Source organism: Acomys russatus, chromosome 17 (assembly GCF_903995435.1).
Source record: "Acomys russatus chromosome 17, mAcoRus1.1, whole genome shotgun sequence".
NCBI lineage: Eukaryota > Metazoa > Chordata > Mammalia > Rodentia > Muridae > Acomys > Acomys russatus.
This window is the reverse complement of record NC_067153.1, coordinates 24,801,983-24,826,694: the sequence shown is the minus strand read 5'-3', so window position 1 is coordinate 24,826,694 and position 24,712 is coordinate 24,801,983. Positions and strand designations below refer to the sequence as shown.

The following is a 24,712-nucleotide window of genomic DNA, read 5'->3' as shown; positions in this document are numbered from 1 at the left end:
TAAAATGGCTACAAAGACTTCCTTAATGAAGCTCACAATCTTACTGTGAAATTCCACATCATAAAAAGAAAACACAAATCAAGTATCAGGAAAAAAATATTTTAATGGTGTTGTTATATAGCGTGTTGGCTAATTCCAGTGGATCTTCTTCTCTTACTGCTGACATTATCTCCAATATTTGACTAAAACAAAGCACAAAGGGATCAATTTACTAAGACTATATTGTTGTAAAGGTATATAATCACCTTTTCCTATGTAGGAGACGATCTTACACTAGTAGCTCTTCTAAGGGAGTTTAAGAGTTATTCAAGTTGTTAGTGTCAGCAGGAAAACATCAACAATTACTGGCAATTAGAAAGTTCTGGAGCTAACTTAAATATAAAGAAAGCAAAAACCATGGTCATGTAAGAGCACCACTAATGGAATTGTCACAGTGGATATGAGTCCTTTAAAATGCTAGGTCATAGCACATTTGTACTGGATCATGAGCATCTTAAAAATGAAATGTATACTGCACATAATACAGGTTACGTAAGTACCTTTCTACTTTAGGTTTATCTATATTTACTTGTTTTACTATTTACCATATAACTATATTTTATATATAGAAGTAAAAATCAATATGTAAGTATATATGCATATACTTATTAATAAAATGGTATTAGGGAAATTAGGACCAAAACATCTGAAAGGCACTGCTTACTGAACTAGTCTTTAACAGACAGCCAGGAACGTTTGTGTGCACACTAATACACGATGACAAGGGCAGAAGGTGTAGGTCTGGGAGGGGCTCTGGCTTTTTCCTCAGAGTAGAGAGAAGAGCCCAGAGGCCCCTCTTTGTTTCTTTGCCCAAACAACATAGTGGTTTCCTAGCAATATTATCTGTAGGTAGTTTTTATACATGGATAAAAAAGTTGTAGTTCAAATTAAATCTTTAAATATTCCTTGTCTTTTTGCTCCCTTTATGAGTATCCTAACAAGACCAAAAATAAATAGGGATGGGGATTTACAATTAGCTGGAATTTTTAAAATTCTCAGTATGACACAAAAGCTTTGCTTGATACAGATACTGACAAAAGAAAACCTGTCAACACTGAAACATTGAAATGCAGTTTTGTGCTGTGAACTCAGAGTGCACTCCTAAGGAGTACTGTTGTTGACAGAAAAGTGGCCAAGGGCACAGCTGCTCTGCTTAAGACTGGGCAGCAGAGCCATTTACTATTCAGATTAGTTAAAATCAATGGTGCTTAATAGAGCACTCTGTTTAGCAAGCCAGTAATTCAGCAACCTGAGCAGCCCTTTTGTGTCCAGTGTGTTTTTCTGTAGCTCCAGGGACATAAACCTGCAGTTAGTTACTTTTAAGTATAGCATTCTAGGGGATTTAATGCTTTTGCTTATTGTGGCACTTATAATTTTTTTCAATTACTCTGTGGTGTGTGTGTGTGTGTGTGTGTGTGTGTGTACATGTGTGTGTATGTGTGTGTCTACGTGTATGAGTGCAGGGACCAGATTCCCCTGGAGCTGGAGTTATAGGTGGTTGTGAGCTGACCACCTATAACATAGCTCAGGTTCTCTCCAAGTGCCCTTAGTCTCTGAGCCATCTCCCAGCGCCTATTGTGACGCTGTTACACTAGGCACAGGCATCAAAGCCTTGCAGTATTGAAATGATGAGCAGTTAAGTTTGAAAAAAATTAGATGTAGACATGTTGATTCAAGATTAACCCCAACACCTGGGAGATGGAACTAGGGGGATTAGGGATTCCATGGTCACCTGCTGCTGTATAGCAACCTCTAAGCTGCTTGGGCTACATCAGACCCTGACTCCAACAAAAATCATTGTTCTTTTGCTTTAGTCTCTTTGGGTCATGATACAGTCTACAGTATTAAAGCTAGCAAGGCCCCAAGGATCTGGTCTCACTTTGCTGTCCCAGATTTCTCTTCCACTCACCTCATCATCCTACTTTCAGCACACTGAGTACATTGTTTCCCTGACACTGCCAGGCTTGTCTACAGGCTGCCTTTGCCCGAGATGGCTATCTTTACCTGACCTGACTCCCAGGCATGTTTAATGAACAGCTAAACGTCCCCGTTAGTAAAGCGTGCTCCTTCAGGCAGACAGTTGCTAACTCGCAAGTCAGTCATAGAGTGACACCTCTGAAGCAGCTTACTGTCTTGGACTTGTCTGCTCCAGGGAGCAGATGTCCCTTATCCAAAACCCATGGGTATGTGATGATAAGAACTGCTGCTTCTAGCTAGCCTCAGTAACTTGTACCTTTCCTGACACAGCAGGAGCCCCAAAATGTACTTCAAGAAATTTATAGCCTAAAGGAAAGAAAAACTATATGGCAATAGCTGAGATGGATAGCTCAGTGCAGTAGAAGTTGACAAGAATTGTCAGAGCAGATCTCTGTGAAATGTTGACACTTGGAGCTTACAAATGCTGATTTTCCCAAGCTCTGCCACTTAGCTAACTGCAGGGCAGGCTGATGCACAATTTCAGTTCTTAAGTCTGCATTAACAACTCCTTGAAATTTTGTCTTGCAGATTTGCAGCTAAAGCCAACAGCTGCTAGTTTACAAAGCATCAAGGCAGTACAGAAAACATACATTGGTACTACATCCTCCAGATAGTGAGTGTATTTGCCAGGTGGCTAGCAGAACAACAGCTTCTTGTCTTTATTGTCTCAGGGTCTCTAGTGTCTCCTTAGGCTGTCAAAGAATTATGAGAAATAATGTCTTCTAAAAGAATCTTCAAATTCCTCCATTAAAAAAAATCAAAAGTGATGTTTTAGCAAGCAGAATATAAAAGTCCTTGCTTCAGGTTTTAAAGGATCAGTTCAAAACTCTTTGCTAAAACCAACATGTTAAAGAAAAGTCCATACATACATACGTGTGTGTGTGTATATAAGTGTGTGCTTTAACTGACTTCTCTGCATGCTGAATTTTAGATGTCATATTTATTACAAATTACTTTCTTAAAGGCACATTTCAAGACATTAGTCTAACAAAAACAATCTGATACTAATCTTTATATAATGTTAGAGGCAAGCCAACAGTGGGAAACTGAACTAAACCAATATAATCTAGATTGACTTTGGATAAGTGCCCATACAATGATATGACCAACTTCCCCTGTTTGCTCTGAGATTCTCCTCAGCTGTCTACATATATCCTGTTCTGGATTACTATGTAGGGGAGGGGGCAGGGGTTGTTGAGGAAGGGACATCCTACCACTTGCCATTTCACTGTGAGGCTTAAAGAACCGTTGTTACCTCCCTGCTTGCTGCTGTTGTCCATATTTAACACGCAGATACCTCTTAACTGGAGGTCAGCCAACTGGTTATGAACAGCAGCAGAAAGTGTGCATTAGACAATTCTGTGGCAAGCTTACAGGGCTTTTCTTTTTCCTACAAAGTGACAAAGGACTAGAGCCACAGATTTCTCACTGAGGAAGTAAAATCATTTGGATTTAAAAGATGGGAACCTAGGAGATGACAGGGCAGTCAGTGGAGGCGCATGTCTTTCCAAACTACTATTCAAATGGTCTCTGACTTTGGGTCCAGTGCCAATGGCTTCTCACTAACCGAAGTGCTAACTCACGGGAACCTGAGTCTGACTAGGATGTTGGGGCTCCCCCTGCCCCCCCCCCCGCCCCATTACATGGCCGTTGTGGTTATCTCTAACAGCTGTGAAGTCCATTCAAGCAAAGCAACTTACATTATATGGCAGGGCTCATTTCTGTCTTTTAAGCAGTACCCTTTTTCCCATTTCTTTTTGGTAGGAAATGAAGTTTTTATGTATTTTGACCCAGCATGTGTACTTTTAACTCCACACCAAGGTGCATCTAGAGTTGAGGGAAGGAGAGAGAAAAGTGTTAAGGAATTTGCTTTTCTAAATCTTTTTCATGAACATCACACTAGTATATAGCCTGAAATCACAAGCCATTATGTAACTTCCAAAATGGCAAAAATTAATGCAACAGAAAAAAGTTCTAAGAAAAGCATAAAGCCCCAAGCTGCACTTTAAAGACTGATTTTTATATACTTTATTTCTTTACTAATATGGCTAGTGTATGACATGCTTTGGGAAGAAAAAAACCTAAATGTCCAAGAAGTATCACTGAGATGCTCTAATAGTTAGACTGTTCTGTGTACCGCTCCTGCATGTGAAAGTGTGGTTATGAATAGCTGTTTGTCTCCCAGTAATGGGATGCCAGGCAAAACGTTCTGACATTGAGTTGTTTCCCTGATATTTCTTTGCGAGCAGCTTGCACATTATACAGATATTGTACTTTCAATAAAAATCATTTTTGTGACTGCCTAAGGAAATAAAATCAATTTCCCAAGAGTGGCTCAGTCTACAGAATTGAATAAAACATCAGTTTTTTGAGTTACAGGGGATAGGTTGAAGTCTGAGCTTTTAAACTTATTTTAAGAGCTAACATTCTCAAATCCTTATACCAAAGCCCCTGATTTCAGTGGCTGCAGTTTGTTTTAGAGGGCTATAAACCTCCATAAAAGAGTATCTGAAAACTTACATAAACTGCTTAGAGGATTCGTTAAATATTCATAAACACAGACTCTAGTGATCACAAATTCTGTCATCTTTTATAAGTTTTGAAGCTTACCTAAACTGAAAATAAAAATAATCTGTGTAACTACTTTTTCATCAATAATAACCTCCAGAAATCTGTGGGGAGAAACATATATTGAGATTGAAACTAGTTGTCATATGTCCCCTAGTTTTTGTGAGGAGGGGGGACACAGTTTAATATGAAACTTGAAATTAGGGGAACATCTGCTTACCTGTCTCAATCATTAGTTTTTCACTAGGTATTGATTTCAGAACCTCCAAGTTAGCTTCAGTTTTGAGTGAGCTTGAAAACAATATTTTAAAATGATATTTAGTGAATAATCTTTAAATATAAGAGATCCTTAAAAGTTACAAAGCCACAAAGGGTTTTGTTCTTAATATACTTTAGAAAGTACATTCTTAGCCTTCACAGAGCCCATATTACAGTCAGCTTCAAATCAGCCTCTGCTTTGTCTCTTTTGTAACATATAAAGATATTTTAAAGTTATTTTTGCTTATGTGTGTACAGGCATGCACGCACGTTGTATGTAAATGCCTTGTGTGTGGTGGGTACCTCCAGAAGCCAGCAGAGTCAGGTGCTCTTAACCTCTGACCCACCCTGTCCAGCTCCTGATACTTCTTTAACATGAAGGTTTGAGGTAGCAATCAAGTTAGAATGGGACATACTAATATTCATGCCTTTATGAGGATGTCATTTTTTGTACTTATCAATTGAACATTTAATAGACCTTATATATTACCCTAAGTAAAAATTTTTAAAAGTATCTGTGTAATTTAGAATGATCACAAGGCTATAAACTTTACTTTTTAAACTTAATTTCAGTCACTGAAACAGACTATTCCTGTTTCCATGTCCTCACTATAATAACAGACTTACATATTTGCACCCACATTGCATGTGGCCAAACTCCACTCCTTGACTGTGGCCTTGGCCTCAAGACTTGCTTTGGGATAATGGGATGGCATGGCCATAAGTAGTGAACCTGCTGTGGTTAGCATGCGATGATGCAGTGTCTATGCAGTAGCACTGATGGTTACCTTCTCAGCTATGCCTATGGCATGGAGGTCCACCCTTCTGCCTGCTCACCCAGCACCCATGAGCCTTTAGCTCGTTTTGGAATGAATCAGCATTCAATGTGATGAGACATACTGTCCTTATATTTAAAAATACATACATAATCACAAATTCACTGGGAAGACATAACAGTTTTAGGTTTGTAGCTGAACTAAACAGGAAGCAGAAATCTCTTAGACAGCCCCTCACGTCAGCACAGCCTCCTACCCACTAAGTCCCAGCACAGTGGTTACATGTGTTAGAACCAATAACCCCACCTGGCACTTAGCTGCCTTTGGAAACCCATGCTGTAGTGGCAGTCCCCTGCCTCAGTCTCTGGGAATGGCATGTCTCTTACACTGTAGTTCCCCTGCCTAGCAATCGGACATGCTTTGGCTGCTCATCCCCATTTTCTTGACCCTGTAACTGATCTTCTTACTGTCCCTGGATAACCACCTCACCCAACATTTTTTGGTGAAATTAGTAGATGCCTGGTACCCCAACTCATTGTAGGAAAGCAAACATGAGTGCCAAGTGACCCAAATATTATAGGCCCAAAGAAAGAGACCCAAGAAACATTCCAGAACTAGGTACTCAGACTGCTGAGCTAGGGCAGGGGAGGGAACAGTAATGGTTTGAAAGGTCTGGGCAGAGAACTGCTGAGGTACACAGATGACCTGTGACTCAGGATAGGTAAAGAAAACAACACAGCAGAGCAGGAACAGCACTGAAGAACACCCGCCCCTGTTATCTCACTCTGCTCCAGAACACTTGCCATGTACGTTTACAAATTCCTACCCTACTTTTTTACCAAAGATCATGGGACACCCTTCTAGAGAAAAAATCCAGAAAAATGTCCTTACAAAAGCACATGTGAGAATCAACTGTCGAGCTGTTATCTGAATGTGCCAGTTGATTGGCTCACCTAGCGCTTCCAAAAAGTTGTTTATTTGTGATAAGATTTCATGTAGCCAAGGCTGGTCTCAAACTTGCCTTGTAACTGTTGAGGCTAGTCTTTTAAATGCTTACTTCAGCTTCTTGGTAGGCATGTGCCACTATGTCCAACTTTTTTTTTTTTCCTTCCCTAAACATCAAAGGACTGCCTGGCATTTGAAGAAAGTCCCCATCATAAGAGGCCAACCCCATGAGGGAAACAGAAGCAAGATAAAAGCAACAGAACAATTTAAAAATGACTTCCAACACTTCATCTATCAAAACTATGGTATATGAGAGAACTTTAGGGATAGAAGTGAAAACAAGTATACTTCATTTTAAAAAGTTGAAAATAAGCCAAATTTTGGAAACTGATAAAGTAGAAATGGAAATTATAGGAAAAATAATACCAGTTACCATTTCTGAGCTGTCTTCTCCACCCTCAAAAGAAAGAAAAAGGATATTCCTAGGAGTGATTAAAAAAAATGGTGCCAGGCAAGGTGTTGCTGCACACCTATAATCCCAGCAGTTGGGGAAGCAGAGGCAGGTGGATCTCTGAGTTCAAGGCCAGCCTGGTCTGCAGATTGAGTCCAGGACAGCCGAGGCTACACAGAGAGACCCTGTCTACAAACAAGTGGCTTCAGCTGTAAAGAGCCACTACCAGAGTAGCAGGGTGAGTGACCAAAACAATAAAGTCTCCAAATAGCAAAACACATTTTTGTGAGATCTCATATAAACTGGTCTAAATCGTATACAGGAAAGGCACCGTAGGTCACAGGGAAAGGACTGGGGTTCTGAGTAGCAATCAGATGCCACCAGCACTGGACACTACCTCTGGAGAAACAAAAGTGGGTTCCCCTTCCTTTCATTAACTGTCCAAGTATACTTTTAGGAATAAATAAATCCATTTCCAAACATGCAAAAATCTAAAAAGAAAAAGTTACTTTTCATGAGAATTTTCTTGAAGCAAAGAATGTTTACCAAACCAGACATGACAGTGTGGTAGCTGACGTCTGTACTCCCAGCACTGGAAGGCTGAGGCAGCAGGGGTAGTGAGGCTCATCCTCATCTATATGGTTCCCAGCCAGCCTGCTCTAAAGAGAGGCTGTTTCAGAACAACACTAAAGGAACAACTTGAGAAGTAAAAATATGGGCTTCTGTCACAGAAGGGAGAGGAGTTTGAGCAAATAGCAGGGCCTGGAACTAACTGAGTAGGCTTCCTGTGGAGAAAGCCAGATAAGGCATTTGTGTGGAGCTACAGGAAGTGCTAGGGAGCCTCAACTAGTGTTTTGAAACAGTGACTCACTATGTAGCCCAGGCCAGCTTCCAACTCAGGATCCCCCTGCTTCAGCCTCCTGGGTTAGGAGAGTACAGGCTTGTGACACTGCCATGCTGGGCCAGTTACTCCAGGAAAACAGAGTGGCCCATGAAAAGTGAGCATTGTTCACCACGTGAATCCAGACACAGTGAAGCTCATAAAACCCAGAGGCCTGAAACAACAATGGAAGGAAGACGGGGGACAGAGGAAGTGGGGGGTGTGTCTTAAGGACATGGACAAAGGCAGGCATCTGAGCTGGTAATATATACATATTGCACAGCTGTACGGCAGTAAAGACCCAAGCACTTGCCTCTGCAACACTGACTGGAATGGAGGCATGCTCGGGAGGAAGCACTAACTGTTCCTGCATCTTTTAGTATGCTGGACTTAATCACTATGTGTATGCTTTGGCTGACTGTCAGTTTATAAGCTTAACCAGTACTTAGGAAAGAATCACACTGAGCTGTGTCTATAGGAACAAGCAATGCCACCATTCTGCTTCCCTAGGAATTTATACCTAATGCCACCAGCACTCACTGTAAGGGCCACACTGTAGAAAATGCTGACATAGCTGACAGCAAACAAGGCCAGAACCTTGCTGTACTGGCTGACTTGTGAGGTTGAAGTTTAGTGTGGAGTTACGGAGGAAAGGTCATCAAGCAGTGAGCCAGGGGACAGGTTCTCACACTTGGGGTAACTTTACACCTGTTTCCTAACTTCTGTGGCCTAAGAAATAAACAAATGACTGTCATAGAATACTCTTTTCCCATGGCCAGCATGTGTGCATTACATAAAACGCTGTGAGCATGAATGCTATAACCATGAAATAACCTAAGAGCAATCTGGATTGCTAAAAAAAGTCAGTTGCTGACCTCAACGCACCTTGTTTCCATTATTAGAATGCAGTGTAATAGCATTAACAACCATCACAACAACCTACTATTTAAATTCTTACATAAGTAGTTACTAAAATTTTTTGTTGTTGTTGTTGTTACTAAAATTCTTAAGGATCAATACAAAACTACAAACGCTAATAAACTCTAACAAGACAATTTAAGAAATCTGCTAATATAAAAATTAAGGAAATCTGAGAACGTACCAACCATTAAATCCTATATAAAGGTCCAAGTCAATCAAAGCAGCTGCTGCTTCCTTCGTACCATCAAATGAATGTACCTAGGGATATAAACATATAATTTTATTCTAATAATCTTAAAATCCACAATAGCATTGATATACTTCCTAAGCAAAAGACATACATGTATGTATGTATATATATATATATATATATCGTGTGTGTGTGAGAGAGGGGGGGGGGGAGATGTTTTGATTCGCAGGGCTTTTAGTGTGGTAGCACTTAAAATGGTTTTCTTTCAAACCAGACTTGATAATCCCAACCTGCCATTATTTTGGTGACACAAAGCAAGAAGTTAGTTGTCTAAGGTTTCTCTGTGGCTGCCTGAGGACATGTCTCTATGTCACCCTCCCTTGCAGACTCTCTCAGAAGGACACAGGAAAGGGCACCATATTCTTTTTTCTTTCCTCCTTTCTTTTTTTTTTTAATTTTTAAGTTTTAATTTATTCACTTTACATCCCAACTGTAGCCCCTTCCCTCATCTCCCAGTCGCGCCCTCCCTGGGAGCTATGTACTTAACAGGAGGAGGAAAGGTCTGCACATCTTAACAGTTAAAATATTTTGAAAATTCCAGCGCACTTCTCTATTTTAGAGGATCCCTCTCTTTTAGAAGAGAGATGGCTGATCATTAAGAGGTAAGTTCTAAGAAGCTCTATACAATGGTGAGAACATTGCTTTTAAAATGTCAGTTGTGAGCCTGGAAGCACAGTCAGCAGGTGCTTGCTGTTTTTTAGAGTGTGTAACAAAATAAAAGTGAAAAAATAAAAGGACAATTGTTAGGCTACCCACGTCAGCTGAACAGGAAAGAGGCCTGCTGTCTTATCTTTCCCTTGCTTTAGGTGCATGTATATAATCCAAAGCAATAATAAGAGCAACACTCCTTTACACATGAGGCCACGTCGCCACTGTCCAGGGATGACATGGTCTCAGCCACGTTATACAGCTGCCTGCAAGAGCTGCAACGCCAAGCAGAGGAAAGCCTTGAAAATATTCTAGGGTTAGCAAGGTGATTCACTGGGTGAAGGTGCTAAGCCCTCAGCACTTCCAGTGAACTGGGAAAAAAAAAAAAAAAAAAAACAATATAAAGATGATTTGAATGTGATTTCCTATAAGCCAGTTTAGAGAACTAGTTATTAATGTTTTGTTTGGCAATTTCTTTTATTAAAGCCAAACATTTTGTTCGCCTTTGCTGTTCCTGGTATTAACTTTTTGAAATTACAGACTAATCCAAGTAAAGCCTTATTAGAAATAAAGGAAATGAATGAGACACGGAGTCTAGAAATGACAATAAATGCCATCCATCAGTAATGCCCCAGGGTATTAATTAAAACCTTTCTCAGCCCGGCGTGCTGCACACACACCTTTAATCCCAGCACTCAGGAGGCAGAGGCTAGCCTGGTCTACAGAGTGAGTCCAGGACAGCCAGGGCTACACAGAGAAGCCCTGTCTCAAACAACAAAAGCAGAACAAACCTTTCTCAGTTCCTAAGTATATCTCCTAAAGTGAAAATTACAGAGCACAGTCAGTAAACCAGAGAAGATGTGAAAGTAACACTAACGTGACAGCAATAGAAAACACACACCTACCATTAGTGCGGTGCAACACCAAGCAGAGGGAAGGCTTGAAAAATACATGAGGGTCAGCAAGATGACTCAGTGGGTGAAGGTCCTAAGCCTTCAATTCCTGAGACCCACATGGTGGAAGGAGAAAGCCAACTTCTGCAAGTTGTCCTCTGACCTTCACACAAACACCATGGCACATAGGTATACTTAAATACACACATTAAATATACTCAAAAGTACAAGTGCATTCCTTAAATTTTCAAAAAAGAAAATATGTAAAAGTGTCCAAGCAAAGCAGCATAGGTATCACAGTAAATGCTCAGGGTTAGACCCTTGCCCTTGACTGGAACAGGGGAACTGTGATTTAAATACATAAATAAAAATGTAAATACCTAAACGACCCCAAAAGATGGTCACTGAACCTCTCTTGAAATTATATATGAAATTTTGTATATATGAGCAACACTTTAAGGCAGATTATCTACTCGAGCCTATGGTCCAAACCAACTTGAAATCACTACCTCAGACATCACCGCCGAGTGACAGTAGAGAATGATTATAGGAAATGTCTCGAGTAATGACTGAAACAACCACACAAGAAACATTAGGAGCAGAATACACATCATGGAGGATGAGCCTGTACATGAGAGTAAAAAGAGTGACTACTAGCTAGCAAGTTAGAAAAGAAAACTTGAAGGAAACAATGAAATATTTCAAGACATTATAAAAATTGGTTTATGTTTCCCTTAAATAGAACAGTAAAGGATGGCTCTCAGGAAAGGGATGCGGTGACAGAAGACAGAATACATTTGGCCCAGTTGGTGGTGGTGCTCGCCTTTAATCCCAGCACGTGGAAGGCAGAGGCAAGTGGAGCTCTGTGAGTTTGAGGCCAGCCTGGTCTACAGAGTGAGTTGCAACAAACAACAAAAACCCCAAAAACAAAACAAACAAAAACTCCCAAAAATTCACATTTGCTTCTTGTAAGTAGAATTTGGTACTCATTCTTGTATGAGCAAAAGAAGTGTAACTAAAAGTGTTTTTTGTTTGTACACCATCTGGCTCATAAATCTAACAGTAAATTTACGTGTCTTTCAACTAAAAGACTCAATAACTTTACTTTTGGTAACTGAATTAGCTGAAGTCAACCTTAGTAACAAAGACAGTTTTCTATAGCCCATATTTAAACAATTATTTTATACTTACCACTCCACCCACACACCGATCTCTATTTCTTCTCATAATATCTGTAAATTAAAAAAAAGAAGTCAGGCAAGTAGCCTAATTACCTCACAGTTTTAAATTTATAATGATATTTCTATTTTTTACTCACCCAAGAACTCAGCATGTGAGTTTCGACAATGAAGAAACATTGGTAATTGTGTTTGTTCTGACAGTTCAAATTGTTTTTCAAAATATCTGCACAATGCAAAATAATTTCCACACTAAAATTCTTATTTTAGCATGAGACACATCAAATAATTCTTTTGAAAAAAATTTTTTTTATTAATTTATTCTTGTTACATCTCAATGTTTGTCCCATCCCTTGTATCCTCCCATTCTTCCCTCCTCCCCATTTTCCCATTATTCCCCTCCCCTATGACTGTTCCTGAGGGGGATTACCTCCCCTTGTATATGCTCATAGGGTATCAAGTCTCTTCTCATCAAATAATTCTTAGCCAAAGGAATTTTATTATCTGGAAATGGCACTATAATAATAGTGAATTGAGATATTAAAAAGAGCAGGTTCTTTGTTGCCAGTTACCTTCTGGAGAGGGGTGCCTCATTGACAGGATCACAAACTTATTTTCATAGTGTGCACTGTCTTTCCATCTAAAATTGGTGCTCTGTGCCTTAAGTAAATCACCTCTTCAGAGTCTGCTGGGGCCAGAATAGGCAAAAGTAATCTTGCTTCAGTTAAAGTGAGGACATTTTCAGGTTAGGAAACACCCGAACTTGGAAGGAAAGATTAAGAATTACTAGTAGTGGAGGGTAAGCAGGCTAGCTGGATGAGACCTGATAGGCTTGATCATATGGTGGGGGAGGAGGTCCCCTTCTGTCACAGACCTAGGGGAGGGGAAAAGGATGAAAGAGGGAGGGAGGGAGAGGGGAATGGGAAGATACAAGTGAGGGGAAAACAATCGAAATGTAATCTGGATAAATTATTTAAATTAAAAAAAAAAGATTAAAAAATAATTACTAGTCGTGGGATGGGGACAGTGCCAAATGGGCAGAGTCCATTGAATCCCCAGCATCCCTGAAAACAAGTATGGTAGATCGGGGACTAAAATTTGAGCACCTGGGAGGTGGAGACAGATGATCAGAAATTTAAGGTGATCTTCAACTACCCAATTAGTTTGAGGCTAACCTAGGCCACAGGAAACCTGTTTCCAAAACAACCCCAAGAATTATTACTAGCCACTAAAGTAGTAGTATATGTGCTAACATCTAGTGTGCTCTGTCACCGTGTAAATGTGACCAAGCAGGTAGCTCCAGCTACACACCACAGACAATGGTGTCCATGTGCTCACCATGCACAGCTCCATGGCCCAGCACTCAACCAAGTCACTATGGCATAGCGCCACACAGTTCTATAAGAAAGGAGCTTTCTACACAGAATAGGGAAAGGTATAATTCATTAAGAATAAGAAACACATATAATGTGCCCTGAGAGTTTTATAGTGTGTGTGTGTGTGTGTGTGTGTGTGTGTGTGTGTGTGTGTGTGTGTGTGTGTGTGTGTGTGTGTGTGTGTGTTGGGGAGGATCTAGAGAGATGGCTCAGTGGTTAAAAGCACTGGCTACCTTTCCAGAGGACAGAAGTTCACTTCCCAGCACTGACATGATGCCTCACAACCATCTGTAACTCCTGTTCCAGGGAATCTGATGCCCTCTTCTGGTCTTTGCTGGTACTGCACACGTGTGTAGACAGATGCAGGGAAAACATTCATACACAGAAAAATAAATGTTTAAGAAGTCATGTGGGGGCTGGAGAGCTGGGTCAGTAGGTAAAGGCACTTGCTGCATGGTGATGAAAGGCTGACCCCTGAGTTAATTCCCAGAGCTCACACCAAAGTAGAGTTCAAGAACTAAGTCCACAAAGCTGTGGTCTGACCTCCACATGCATGACTTGGAATGCATGCTCCCTCACACAAATAATCTTGAGAAAGAAAATTTCCATGTGGCAAATCAAAACACTCTAACAGTACAAAAAGGATGACAAATATATATAATATCAAATAACTAGTGTCTTTAAAGGGAAAACAAATAAACCAACCACTGAATAACATGCTTCAGAGCAGGAACTGACAACTGTCAAAGCCTTCTCTGTTTATTTTACTTACAATTTTTTCCGGTTCATAAATGAAAATTCTTATTGATTAACATCTGACCAATTTATCAAAGCTTTGATTTACTCTGGTTTAATCACTGCTTCTTACAGCTTGGGTCAACAGACAGCTTGAAAAAGTCATCGTCAGCAGCAGCTGTTACCAATAGGACTGAGGCGCTCCAAAACCCAGTGAGTGACCTCTCCCAGCTGGTGGACAGCCTGGATGGCCTCAACCCTTTTCCAGGGTCCCTAAGTATCCTAAGGATCATTCTGCTTTAAAAAAACAAAACAAAACAAAACAAAAAAAACCGTACATAATATTAACATTTTCAAGTTCCAAGAAAAATGCCCAGAGCCTGCCTTGTCTGGCCTCAGCAGGAGAGGATGCACTTAGTCCTACTGCAACTTGATGTGCTAGGGTGGGCTGGTACCCATGGGGGGCCACCCTTCTACTGGGGCATGGGGGAAGAGGGTGTGAGGGTGGGTCTGGGAGGAGAGGAGGGAGGGGGCTGTGAACAGGCTGCAAAGTGATTAAATAAATTAATGGAAAAAAATAAGCAAACAGGTGGGTGGGAGGGGGAAGGGAGGGGAGGAAGAGAGAGAGAGAGAGAGAGAGAGAGAGAGAGAGAGACTCTGCCTAGAGCAAATTCCTCCTACACAAGAAGACAGAGCTCTAATAAGCAAAAGAAAGAAAATGTTGAAGTTGGAAATACTGCTATGACTCAAGAGATAAACTCTCCATAACCCAGTCAGGCCTTTCCCTTGATTTTATTCTTTGCTCTGTCTTCTTCTTCTTTAACAAAGCACTTCTCGGGGCCAGAGAGATGGCTCGGTGGTTAAGAACACTGGCTGTTCTTGAGGAAGAGCAGTATTTATTCAGTCTCCAGCACACACATGGTGGCTCACAACCATCTATAACTGTGGCCACAGGGGATCTGGCACCCTCTTCTAACTTCCTTTTGCATATGCAAAGACATAATTTTTAAAGCATTTTTCAAAAACCTTCAGCAAAAGCCACAGCTGTATTTTTCATTAGAAGCCATAATTATTGAGTACTGAATCTGTCCAGGTATGGCACTATGGCTTTACCTATCAGATACTGAAGAAAGATGGGCATTGGCAACCTCATGCTAACAGTGAGGACACTGAGATGTATAAAGACCAACAGCCCAGGCCAGGCCTGCTCACTGTGGACAGTGCTCTGTAACCCATTACAAGTGCACCTACTCACTATTTCTCATACATGATACCTAGTATACATTTAAAACAAAACAAAAAAAATGTTTTTATAAAACCACCAGATCATATAGTAGGTTAATGTTTCACATGCTACAAAATTTACGTCAAAGCCAGGGATGGTAGTGCATGCCTTTAACTCCAGAACTCAGGAGGCAGAGGCAAGAGGATTTTGGTGAGTTTACATAGTGAGTTCCAGGTCAACCAGGGCAATAGGAAGACCTTGTCTCAAAAAAAAAAAAAAAAAAAAAAAAAAAAAAAAAAAAAAAAAAAGAAAGAGGAGAAAAGAATCAAGGGGCTGGAGATGTGGCTTGGTAGCTAAAGAGCTTGCCGTGCGCCCGAGTCTGATATCCAGGAACATTAATGTAAAAGAGCCCCAGGTCCTAGTGAGGGACCCTGTCTCAAGATAAGATGGACAGCTCCCGAGGAATGATATCCAGGATTGACATCTGGTCTTCATATGCACACACACATGCATGTACACTTAGTAAGTATACTGAAACTGATGGACACACAACAGGTTAGCCGGTGCCAGGGGACTGCAAGGTGGTACATGGGTTCCCAGCTGTCTCCTTGGCAATAATCCAAATGAGACTATTACTACTTTAGACATTTTCAAACCTCATTAAAAACTGTCAGCTGATCTATCTTATCAGCGTTTTCACCTTAGTCTGTTCTTAGCTTATGCTGCCATCTTAAAAGACTTCCCAGATTCCACCTAAATGGCTGTCCTGCCCTCTCCTACCACTTTTTATTTTTAGTGGTAGTGGTAGGAATTGAACACAAGTCCTCAAGTGCATGCACCTTCTTGACATTGCTTACTGGCCTACTACAATTATTTATGGACCCTCTTATCTATAAAGGCCAAAGAACCAAGCCTTACTCTTATCACATTCAAGAGGCACTCAGAAATCATTGACAGAATAGACCTAGGTCAGCTCTATTATGGCCTGGCACTTGGACATCTGATGTGTGCTATAGCATAATCTACACCCTGCTATACATGGTGATGGAAGTCATCTTCAGAGAAGTAAACAGAATTTACACTATCAACACTTTCATGGAACAAAGTCTGAGTATTTAGGTTGCTTTTGAGAATCACTTTTAACTCTAGAAGAAAAGTCACACAGGGAGGTAATCCTGCGAGGCTCTGCAACAGCACTGTCATGTGCTGAGGCTTGCCAGTTACTGCTCAGAGGCTCATCCTGGCCCAGGAGGACACTGCAGTGGGAGAATGGCCCGAGAAGCTGCTAAGAGCAATGCACATCTGTCCCAGGGTGAGTCTGTGAACTTTTCAGGTTCCGTGAACTGATTACCTGGTGTTCAAGAGACAGAGCTCGTAATGCCTCGAACGTTCCTGGCTGTTATAATGTGGAAAGTCCCTCAGGTGGCATCAGGTGGCATGGATGCACACTCCCCAATCAAATGACAAAATTTATTAAGAGGTGATTTGATCCAGATTATCCTTCATGCATAAGAAACTACAATGGCCCAAGGGTGGATGGTTTGTGCATAAACATACCTATTGCTGCCACCACCAAAAAGTCTGTATAATATGTGTCCCTTTTATTTTACCATTCAAATAGAATCCAGTGGTTAATCAGTTGTAGATTATTAAGTACATGCAAATATGTATGGACTTTGTTTCGTTTTTGATAAATGCCAGGGATAACAAACAGACTTTGATATCTAACATTGTTCAATCAATGTTATTTTGGAAAAATAAAAATCATTCTTAGGAGTTTACAACCATTTTTAAAGTCAACAAATTTCCTTACTTGAGCTGAGTATCTTTGGGACAAAACTGAAGTCGGTCAAAATCTTTAAAAGATAAAGAATAATAATAATTCAGGATTTGAACATACCAAGTAGTTGTTTTCAAAGCAGTGTTAAGTGGCAAGGCCGGCACTCACCAAGCCCACACTCCCCTATGGCTACCACTCTGCCCTTGTTGTTCTCAGCGAGGCTCAGCAGTCCTGCTACGTAACGGTCAGGGCCATGCTTTTCAAACTCATCGCACCGCGTGGGATGGCACCCGACTGTACTGAAAAACATATCTAACAGAAAATTGCATTTTAATGTTAGTTTCAGAATATTTTTCATGTTAATACTTAATATAGCAAAGTAATTTCAACTGATTTTGGTGCTATAAACAATTCAAATGTCCAGAATATGTACATTAATCAAACGACATTTTAAAAAATATGTTAAAAGTGGGACATGCATATAAAAATTGCCTTCATGTATTAACAGTCAATTCAACTCTTTCCAAAGGTAGTCATTTATCAAGCATGTTAGGATGGAAGTAAAATGATTTTAAAATATCATCTACTTTTATCTTTCATATTTACTGTTTCCATGACCATCACAATTCCTGTATTTAATACAACCACGACAGTGTAGCTGCCTTGAAGAGGTCAGCAGTGGAGACTGGAGACAGTTAAAAGTGTGCACTGCTTTTGCAGAGGGCTAGAGTTTGGTTCTTGTGTCAGACAGCTCACAACTGCCTGTACTACAGCTCCACAGAGATCTGACATCTTTCTCTCATGTGCACAACTGACACACACACGGGGCGCAGGAGGGAGAGGCGTACCATAAAAATAATTTTAAAAATTTTAAAAGGTTAATAGTAGGAGTGACTTAAAAAGTGGGAAAGGGGGATTTCTTTTGCTAATAAAGAATGAAGCTTGAGCCAGGCGCCTTTAATCCCAGCTCTCAGGAGGCAACGGCAGGCTGATCTCTGTGAGTTCGAGGCCAGCCTGGTCTACAAAGTGAGCCCAGGACAGTCAAGGCTACACAGAGAAACCCTGTCTCGAAAAACAAAAACAAGACAAAAAGATTTTAAATAAGTATGAAATGTATGAGCATGAAGTGAGCACCTGAAGCACAGCATATTTTAATTTTGTTAGTGTGTATGTTGGAGAGTGTCCAAAAAACGATGCGACATTCCTTGAGCTGCCCTTGTGGGTGCTGGGAACTGAACTGGAGTCCTCTGCTAGAGTGTACTGAGCTATCTCTCTAGCCTTATGATTGGTATATCATATTATTACTTAAATTCCTGGAGCCTTACACAAAGCCTGATTCAGAAAATAAATGTTCGATAACAATTAAGTTAAAAGATTTTAAATAAAAATTCATATCGAACATTAAAATATGGACATAAAAGCTTTACATCAGAGTTAGTTGACGATAACAATTACTTTATTCTTATTTACTGAATAACACTCTTTGTTAAGTACTACAAGATTATACTAAACGTCTGATATACCAAAGAGTACTCTAAACTTTGTCATCTTAAGCATGTTCCACTGAAATCAATCTATTTTCCTGCCATTTCTATAGTCAGGATTCACTGTATTTGTACCTTAAACAGTTCTCAGAAAGCCTCCTTCATAATTAATTCACATTTGGTAAAAGTAATAAGAGGGTACCATTTGTTTGTGCCAACTGCAGTGCATCTTTACTGTCTTGTAGGCTTCCACCTGTGATCATAAACTGAAATGGCAAGAAGAAAAAGAAGCTGAACCCCACGAGACCGTCAGCAGTTGCTCCCCAAACACCTCCCATAGGGAGGAGCACCTCTACGGAGTGCTCCCCAGCTCCTCTCCACACACACCCTTCCACAGGAGTCCTGTGCTGAACAGTAACGTGCATTCATGTTTGTCTCCATTAGAGACCAACTCCAAGTCTCTTGAGGACACAATTTATATGTTGCAGAAGACAAACTAGCTAAAGACTGGCCAGGTCAGAATTCTGTTCACTGAAATCAATGCTCATGTAAATTAATAACTGAAAAGTTGATTAATTTAACAGGTCTCCAGGGATGGGCTGGGAACTCCAGGAGATGAAAACAACTTCTGAGAGAATACCAATAGGCTTTTCATCTTTTTCAGTTTCATTCAGTCTCTAGTGTCCAGGGAGGTCAGCCAGATGCTACTTGGGGCACAGTATCCCAGCAGACATGCAAAGGCAGCAGTCTTCCTGGGCAGTCAGACACTTGACAGAGTGCAGCATAATCCCTGGCTGCTAAGGTTTGTTTGGGAAGTGGGTGTTTTTCATTAAAATATACTGTTTATGTTAAGAGTTTATCATATTCTAAAATGACTTGCTATTTAAAATATTTCTGCTCTAATTCCTAAAATAACATACAATGGATACAACCCACATAAAAGCTTTTTTTAGAGGGTAATACTAGAGAAAGCAGAGGGGTTCTAAATAAAAAATGGATACATTAATGTAGTGACAATGCTCTGTAAGGAATTCATCATGGCTCTTGGGGAATCAGCATACTTCAGAAAGCCATTACAGTCACTTGATGCACCATTTTCTAAAGGGTGATTTAAGGATACTGATTAGTTATTTTTTTTTAAACATGCTTTGAGGTCTCTCTGCGCTAAAGTGAAGAGTTCATTGTAGGCGCACACGAAGAGAATACACACAAAACAAAGGTGGAATTGCATGTGAGAAACAGGCACTGTCATACAGCGACATAACCTCTAGTGTGACCAGCCACCAAGCATCTATGCAGGGAATATACAGGCACAGTTAAGAACTAGGGCTTAAGAAAAATTTAAGGTATCAGGAGAACCATTCTACTAATCTTACCCAATTCTTGAAAACTAGACCAGCTGCTCACACACAGAACATCAATGCTGTTGTTCAACAGTTTCTAACCAAATCCATTTATGTCCTACACCTTCTCCAGATAGTCTAAGAAAGGAAGGGCACGGCTAGGCCGCGGGCTCCTCTCCAGTGTACACTCTCCAGGCCCGGCAGTGCTGGTGCCATCACATACATCATGAGGGCTTGTTCATACTCAGTATTTTCTTTTAACACTCACAACAGTGCTCGTAAATACTTTTAGAACATTCATTTTTATGGATGAGAAAACTGAAATATAGAATATCTCAAGTTTCAAAGCTATGAAGGAGGAAGCTGGGGCTGGAAGCCATGTCTGTGATGTCAAAACCATTCTTCTAATTACCAGGGCATAACTGCTGGTGACAAACTCAGTACGTTCAGGTGAAATCTGCCTCTGTCCTATTGTCTCTGTCTCTCGTTTACACATGTGTGTGCTCAGTTAGAAATGAGTAAACTCCACTTGCTGACACAGGTAATTCAGGAGGCTGATACTTCAGTACTTGCAGAAAACATTAGATACACGTGACGACATGATGGAGTGAACATATGGTGCAAGCTAAGTTCATAGAACTTTCTCATTACTTTTGAATAATCAATATAATCTTAGGGCTGGAGACTGCAGAATTTATTTAACTCGTATGTCATATTTTAGAACAGTGTGTTTAACTTAGAAGCAAAACTGAAAGTATGCTATGGAATACAACTATTTTTTGTATGTGCAGGCTTGTCTGGCAATTGTATAACTAATTTAGAGAAATACTAACTTGAAGAATATGACTTAGGCTAGTCAATGTTCAATTTCTTATTAGAACTCTAAAAACTTGTAAGTATTTTATTACTGTTAAAACTAAAGGGATTTTAGCTAGATGTAATGGTGCCCACCTGTAATCCCAGCACCCGGGAAGGCAGAGGCAGGCTTGAGACCAGAGGGCAACCTGGTCTACAAACGACTTCAGGACAGCCAAGGCTACACAGAGAAACTCTGTCTTGAAACAAACAAACAAACAAACAAAAAACAAAAAACCTGCAGCATTTTCTCAGTTGTCTCATGGTACACCTACAGCTATGTGTGGTAGCACATGCGTGTTTTTGATGACTGTTCCCAACATATGCCAAGTGAGATTGTGACATTTATTGAAGGTTGTCTTTAAGACTAGCACTTGTTATGGGTTTATTTTTTTCTATCACATTTTGTCACATTTCTGATGATATCCCCGAGGATTGTGCATCATAAATAGCAGTGAACAAAATAACTATTTCTATTAACTTGCTTATTTTACACATTGAAATAGACACTAAGGATGTGCTGTTGGCTCTTTCTCTTTTACTTTGCAGCATTTTAACTAAAATTTACAAAGAATTTAACAGTAACAAAATTCAGGTGTTACCTTTTCAACACCAATCTGGATAGCTCTCTCTATTACATCTTGTAGGTCATCTGTGTAAGAAAAATCACATATTAAGAAAACTTGGTAAACATATATGTGTGTGTGTTTGTGTATATGTATATATGTAAATATAGATATTATCTATAATTACACATCTATATTTTTATCTCTCCTTAATCCAAAAATGCACAAAACAATCATCTACTAACTCAGGCAAATCAGCGATTTACTTGTAACAGTAAAACTAGAGTTGCAAAACTTTAAAAAATATATATATAACAAGAAACTGAATAATTAATAGTTTTGTATTTTTGTTGATCAAAAAAAGAGAAAATGGTAGGAGTCAAGAGGTCCAAATTAAAGATGAAATAAATAAATAAATAAATAAATAAAAACTCAATGACTACAAATCAAGTGATGTGCCTTGTATCAGAAACTTGTATTCGTGTGTGTGTGTGTGTGTGTGTGTGTGTGTGTGTGTGTAGGTTATAATTGAGGCTCTCACTGAACGTGGAGCTCACTATTTCAGATAGAAAGACCCCAGGATCCACCTGTCTCTCTGACACACGTGGCTGGGCACATGCTACTGCTCTTAGCTTTAACATGGAGGCTGAGGATCCAAACTCAGGATTTCATGCTTTGCACAGCAGGTGCTTTCTACAATGAGCCATCTGCCCAACCCAGAGTTAGGGCCAGAAACAAATGGGCAGCAAAATAAAATACAAAAACCTGATTATTAATTTCACACTTAAGTATCAGAGTAACTATAAATAGAATTCAATTGAGAAAAAGTCACCTTAGTTAATTTATACTGAGTATGGACTATAAACTGCAGAAGTAGTGAGAATTGACTACTGAATAATTCATATCATAAACACAAACATTTAGACATGCAACAGCAAAGCATGAAGTCTGAGCGCTACAAAGGCAAGGGAAGCAGGATGTAGTGTACTCAATAGCTAACTTTATTATGTAAGTAACATAAGAATAGCATCCAAACGTCTAGATGAAGTAGAAGAGGTAAGTGTTAAAGCGAGACCTGGGAAATCATTTGGTTTTCTTCCTTCAAGCGACAGGAACATTGCCTGTGCTCAGGAATGCCACCCATCACCACCTAGAGAAGCTCGATAAGGTCAGTTTGTGACATAGGTGACTAAGGTATGGAACTCTTTCATCCTCAAGCACAAAGCCAGCACTCCTGTTTGCACATACATAGAGCACAGGCACTCTTCTTAGGCAGTGTGCACAGACACATCTATTGCAGACATTCTGCTTTTAAAATTTGGTGTCCACCATTTCCTGCTTAGTCACCTCTCATCTAACAAACAGGCTTATACATGGCCGTGGGGGGGGGGGGGGACAGACAGCCAGTGATGCAGCACTTGTCTAAGCTCGTATCAGTGCCCGAGTGTATTTTAGGACTGGAGAGGAAATGAACTTACATGATAATACACCCCACTTGCTTCTGTGAAGCCTATACTTAATCATTAAGATACAACTCTCTGTGCCACCTGCACACTAGGTCTCTAAGTAGACACAGGTGGAAAAGGGAGAAGGGAAGGTGGGCAAAGACAGCAACACACCTTTCTTCTATTACACTATACTTTGTCCTTGGCTGAAAATGTTTCCTTTCCAAAAGATTTAATTTTTAATTTTGTGTGTGTGTGTGTGTGTGTGTGTGTGTGTGTACATGTGGGTATGTGCACATGAATGCACATGTCAGAAACCAGAAGAGGGTGTCAGCGGCTCTGGAGTTGGGTTATAAGTAGTTAAGTGCTCTTAACTACTGAGCTGTCTATAGCCCCTGGAAATGCTTCTTAAGAACTTGATAAACTGATGCTCACAGTAACTGTTGGGTTGCATGCCCTGTTGTTCAAAACAATGCTGACTTAGGTTATTGTTCTATCTGACATATAATGATGAGGGTTTTGCTTTGTTTTTGTTTTGTTTTTGAAACAAGTTCTTACTATGTAGCTCAGGCTAGCCTCAAACTTGCTATTCTCCTTCCTCAACTTCTGAGTGCTGGGCTTTTAGACTTGCATCTAGCTACACAGAGTTCTTCAACATTTCAGTTTGAAGAGTGGATTATGCTTTTCAGCATCTCTTTGAGGCAGAACATTTGTCTTCGTAGAAGTTACGTTAGTAAAAGAGACATTCACCATGATGCTTCTGCACTCCCCTATAAATTCCTCTGAACATAGGATCTGTTAGGTTGATACCAATATCTGTGGAAAGGAAAAACAAAACAGATAATCATTATAAACTTTTTACTGAAACATCTCTAATCAAGCCTTCATTCGCACATCCATTCATCCAAACAGAATCAACAGGCCACCCAGTCAGCAACTACTATGATAGCCCTGTGGGACACAAAGGTGACTGCGATGTGATGATGTGATTTCTGCTTTTTTTTTCCTTTCTTTTTTTGTTTTGTTTTGTTTTGTTTCGAGACAGGATTTCTCTGTGTAGCCTTAGCTGTCCTAGACTCACTTTGTAGACCAGGCTGGCCCCAAACTCACAGCAATCCACCTGCCTCTGCCTCCTGAGTGCTGGGATTAAAGGCGTGTGCCACCACACCCAGCTTGTGATTTCTGCTTTCTAAAGACTCATGGCAGAAGTAAATCTTTAGACATTCAGAAGTGAATGGGGCAGACTCATTCACAGGCAATTATGGAGACACTGTAGGGGATAGGAAAGTTCATTAAGGAACATCACACACACACACATGGACATCATATACACGTGACAAAATTTTCAATAAATATCTTGAAGTACTAAAAACACAAAATTAAACCCTCTGTTACTATGGGACACAGACAAGGAATTTCCACAGTTTGGTAGCTGGCTCAGACGAGGGTCCCAGAAAGAAATGCTGCAGATGAGTTACAGCTGCCCACTGTGGTGGTCTGAATGACGGCGGTCCCAAGGTTCAGTTGGTGCAATTGTTTGGGAAGGACTAGGAGTAGTGTGCTTGTAGGAGGAGGTGTGTCACGGGAGTGGGCTTTGAGGGGTCAAAAGCCCATGCCGCCAGTGGCAGCACTTAGGAAAGTGGGCCCTGCAGCACAGCGGAGCTGGCCCTGGTGGAGGGCCGTGTGGGTGAGCTGGCCACAAAGGTGTGCATGTACGAGAGCTGACCCCACCACTTGTCTGCAGCACACACACCTTGTCCCTTCACCACTTCTGGCAGTCAGGCAAGCTGCCCACATGGCCATGAAAGTGGGAGAGCTACCCCTGGCTCCTTACTAGCTGCAGCACTTGGGAAAGTAGGCCCTACACCTCATCTGAGTGGCACATTAGGGCTGGCCGAGGTCGAGAGGGAATGGGTGAGCCAGCGCCTAGGGTAAGAGCAAAGGAGAGCAGGCTCCACCACTCGTCTGCTATAGGGTGGCATGGGTCCAGGGGTGATGTTCTCCCCACCTCACCACCTGTGGTAGTCATGGGAGCTGGCACTGGGGTCTTAAAAACAGCTGACATGGCCTTGCCCCTCACTGGCTATAGCACTCAGGAGAGCGGGTCCTGCACCTTGCC

At 40.7% G+C, this 24,712-nt stretch overlaps 1 protein-coding gene across 2 annotated transcripts; it reads right to left on the bottom strand.

The window, feature by feature from the left end:
* Positions 1–44: 44 nt before the first annotated feature.
* Tatdn1 (TatD DNase domain containing 1) lies at positions 45–23,406 on the bottom strand. Of its 2 annotated transcripts, XM_051159629.1 has the most exons (11): positions 23,344–23,406; positions 21,185–21,234; positions 18,587–18,650; positions 17,069–17,212; positions 16,934–16,976; positions 11,925–12,010; positions 11,798–11,838; positions 8,997–9,073; positions 4,805–4,875; positions 3,717–3,843; positions 45–182 (listed from the first exon to the last, which is right to left on the bottom strand). In XM_051159629.1, exons 1-11 carry the CDS (start codon positions 23,381–23,383, stop codon positions 86–88), a joined length of 840 nt encoding a protein of 279 aa, XP_051015586.1. In that variant the 5' UTR covers positions 23,384–23,406; the 3' UTR covers positions 45–85. The 2 variants fall into 2 exon arrangements, with proteins under 2 accessions (XP_051015586.1, XP_051015585.1); XM_051159628.1 differs by lacking the exons at positions 16,934–16,976; positions 17,069–17,212; positions 18,587–18,650 and having other exon boundaries at positions 23,344–23,403.
* Positions 23,407–24,712: the final 1,306 nt, after the last annotated feature.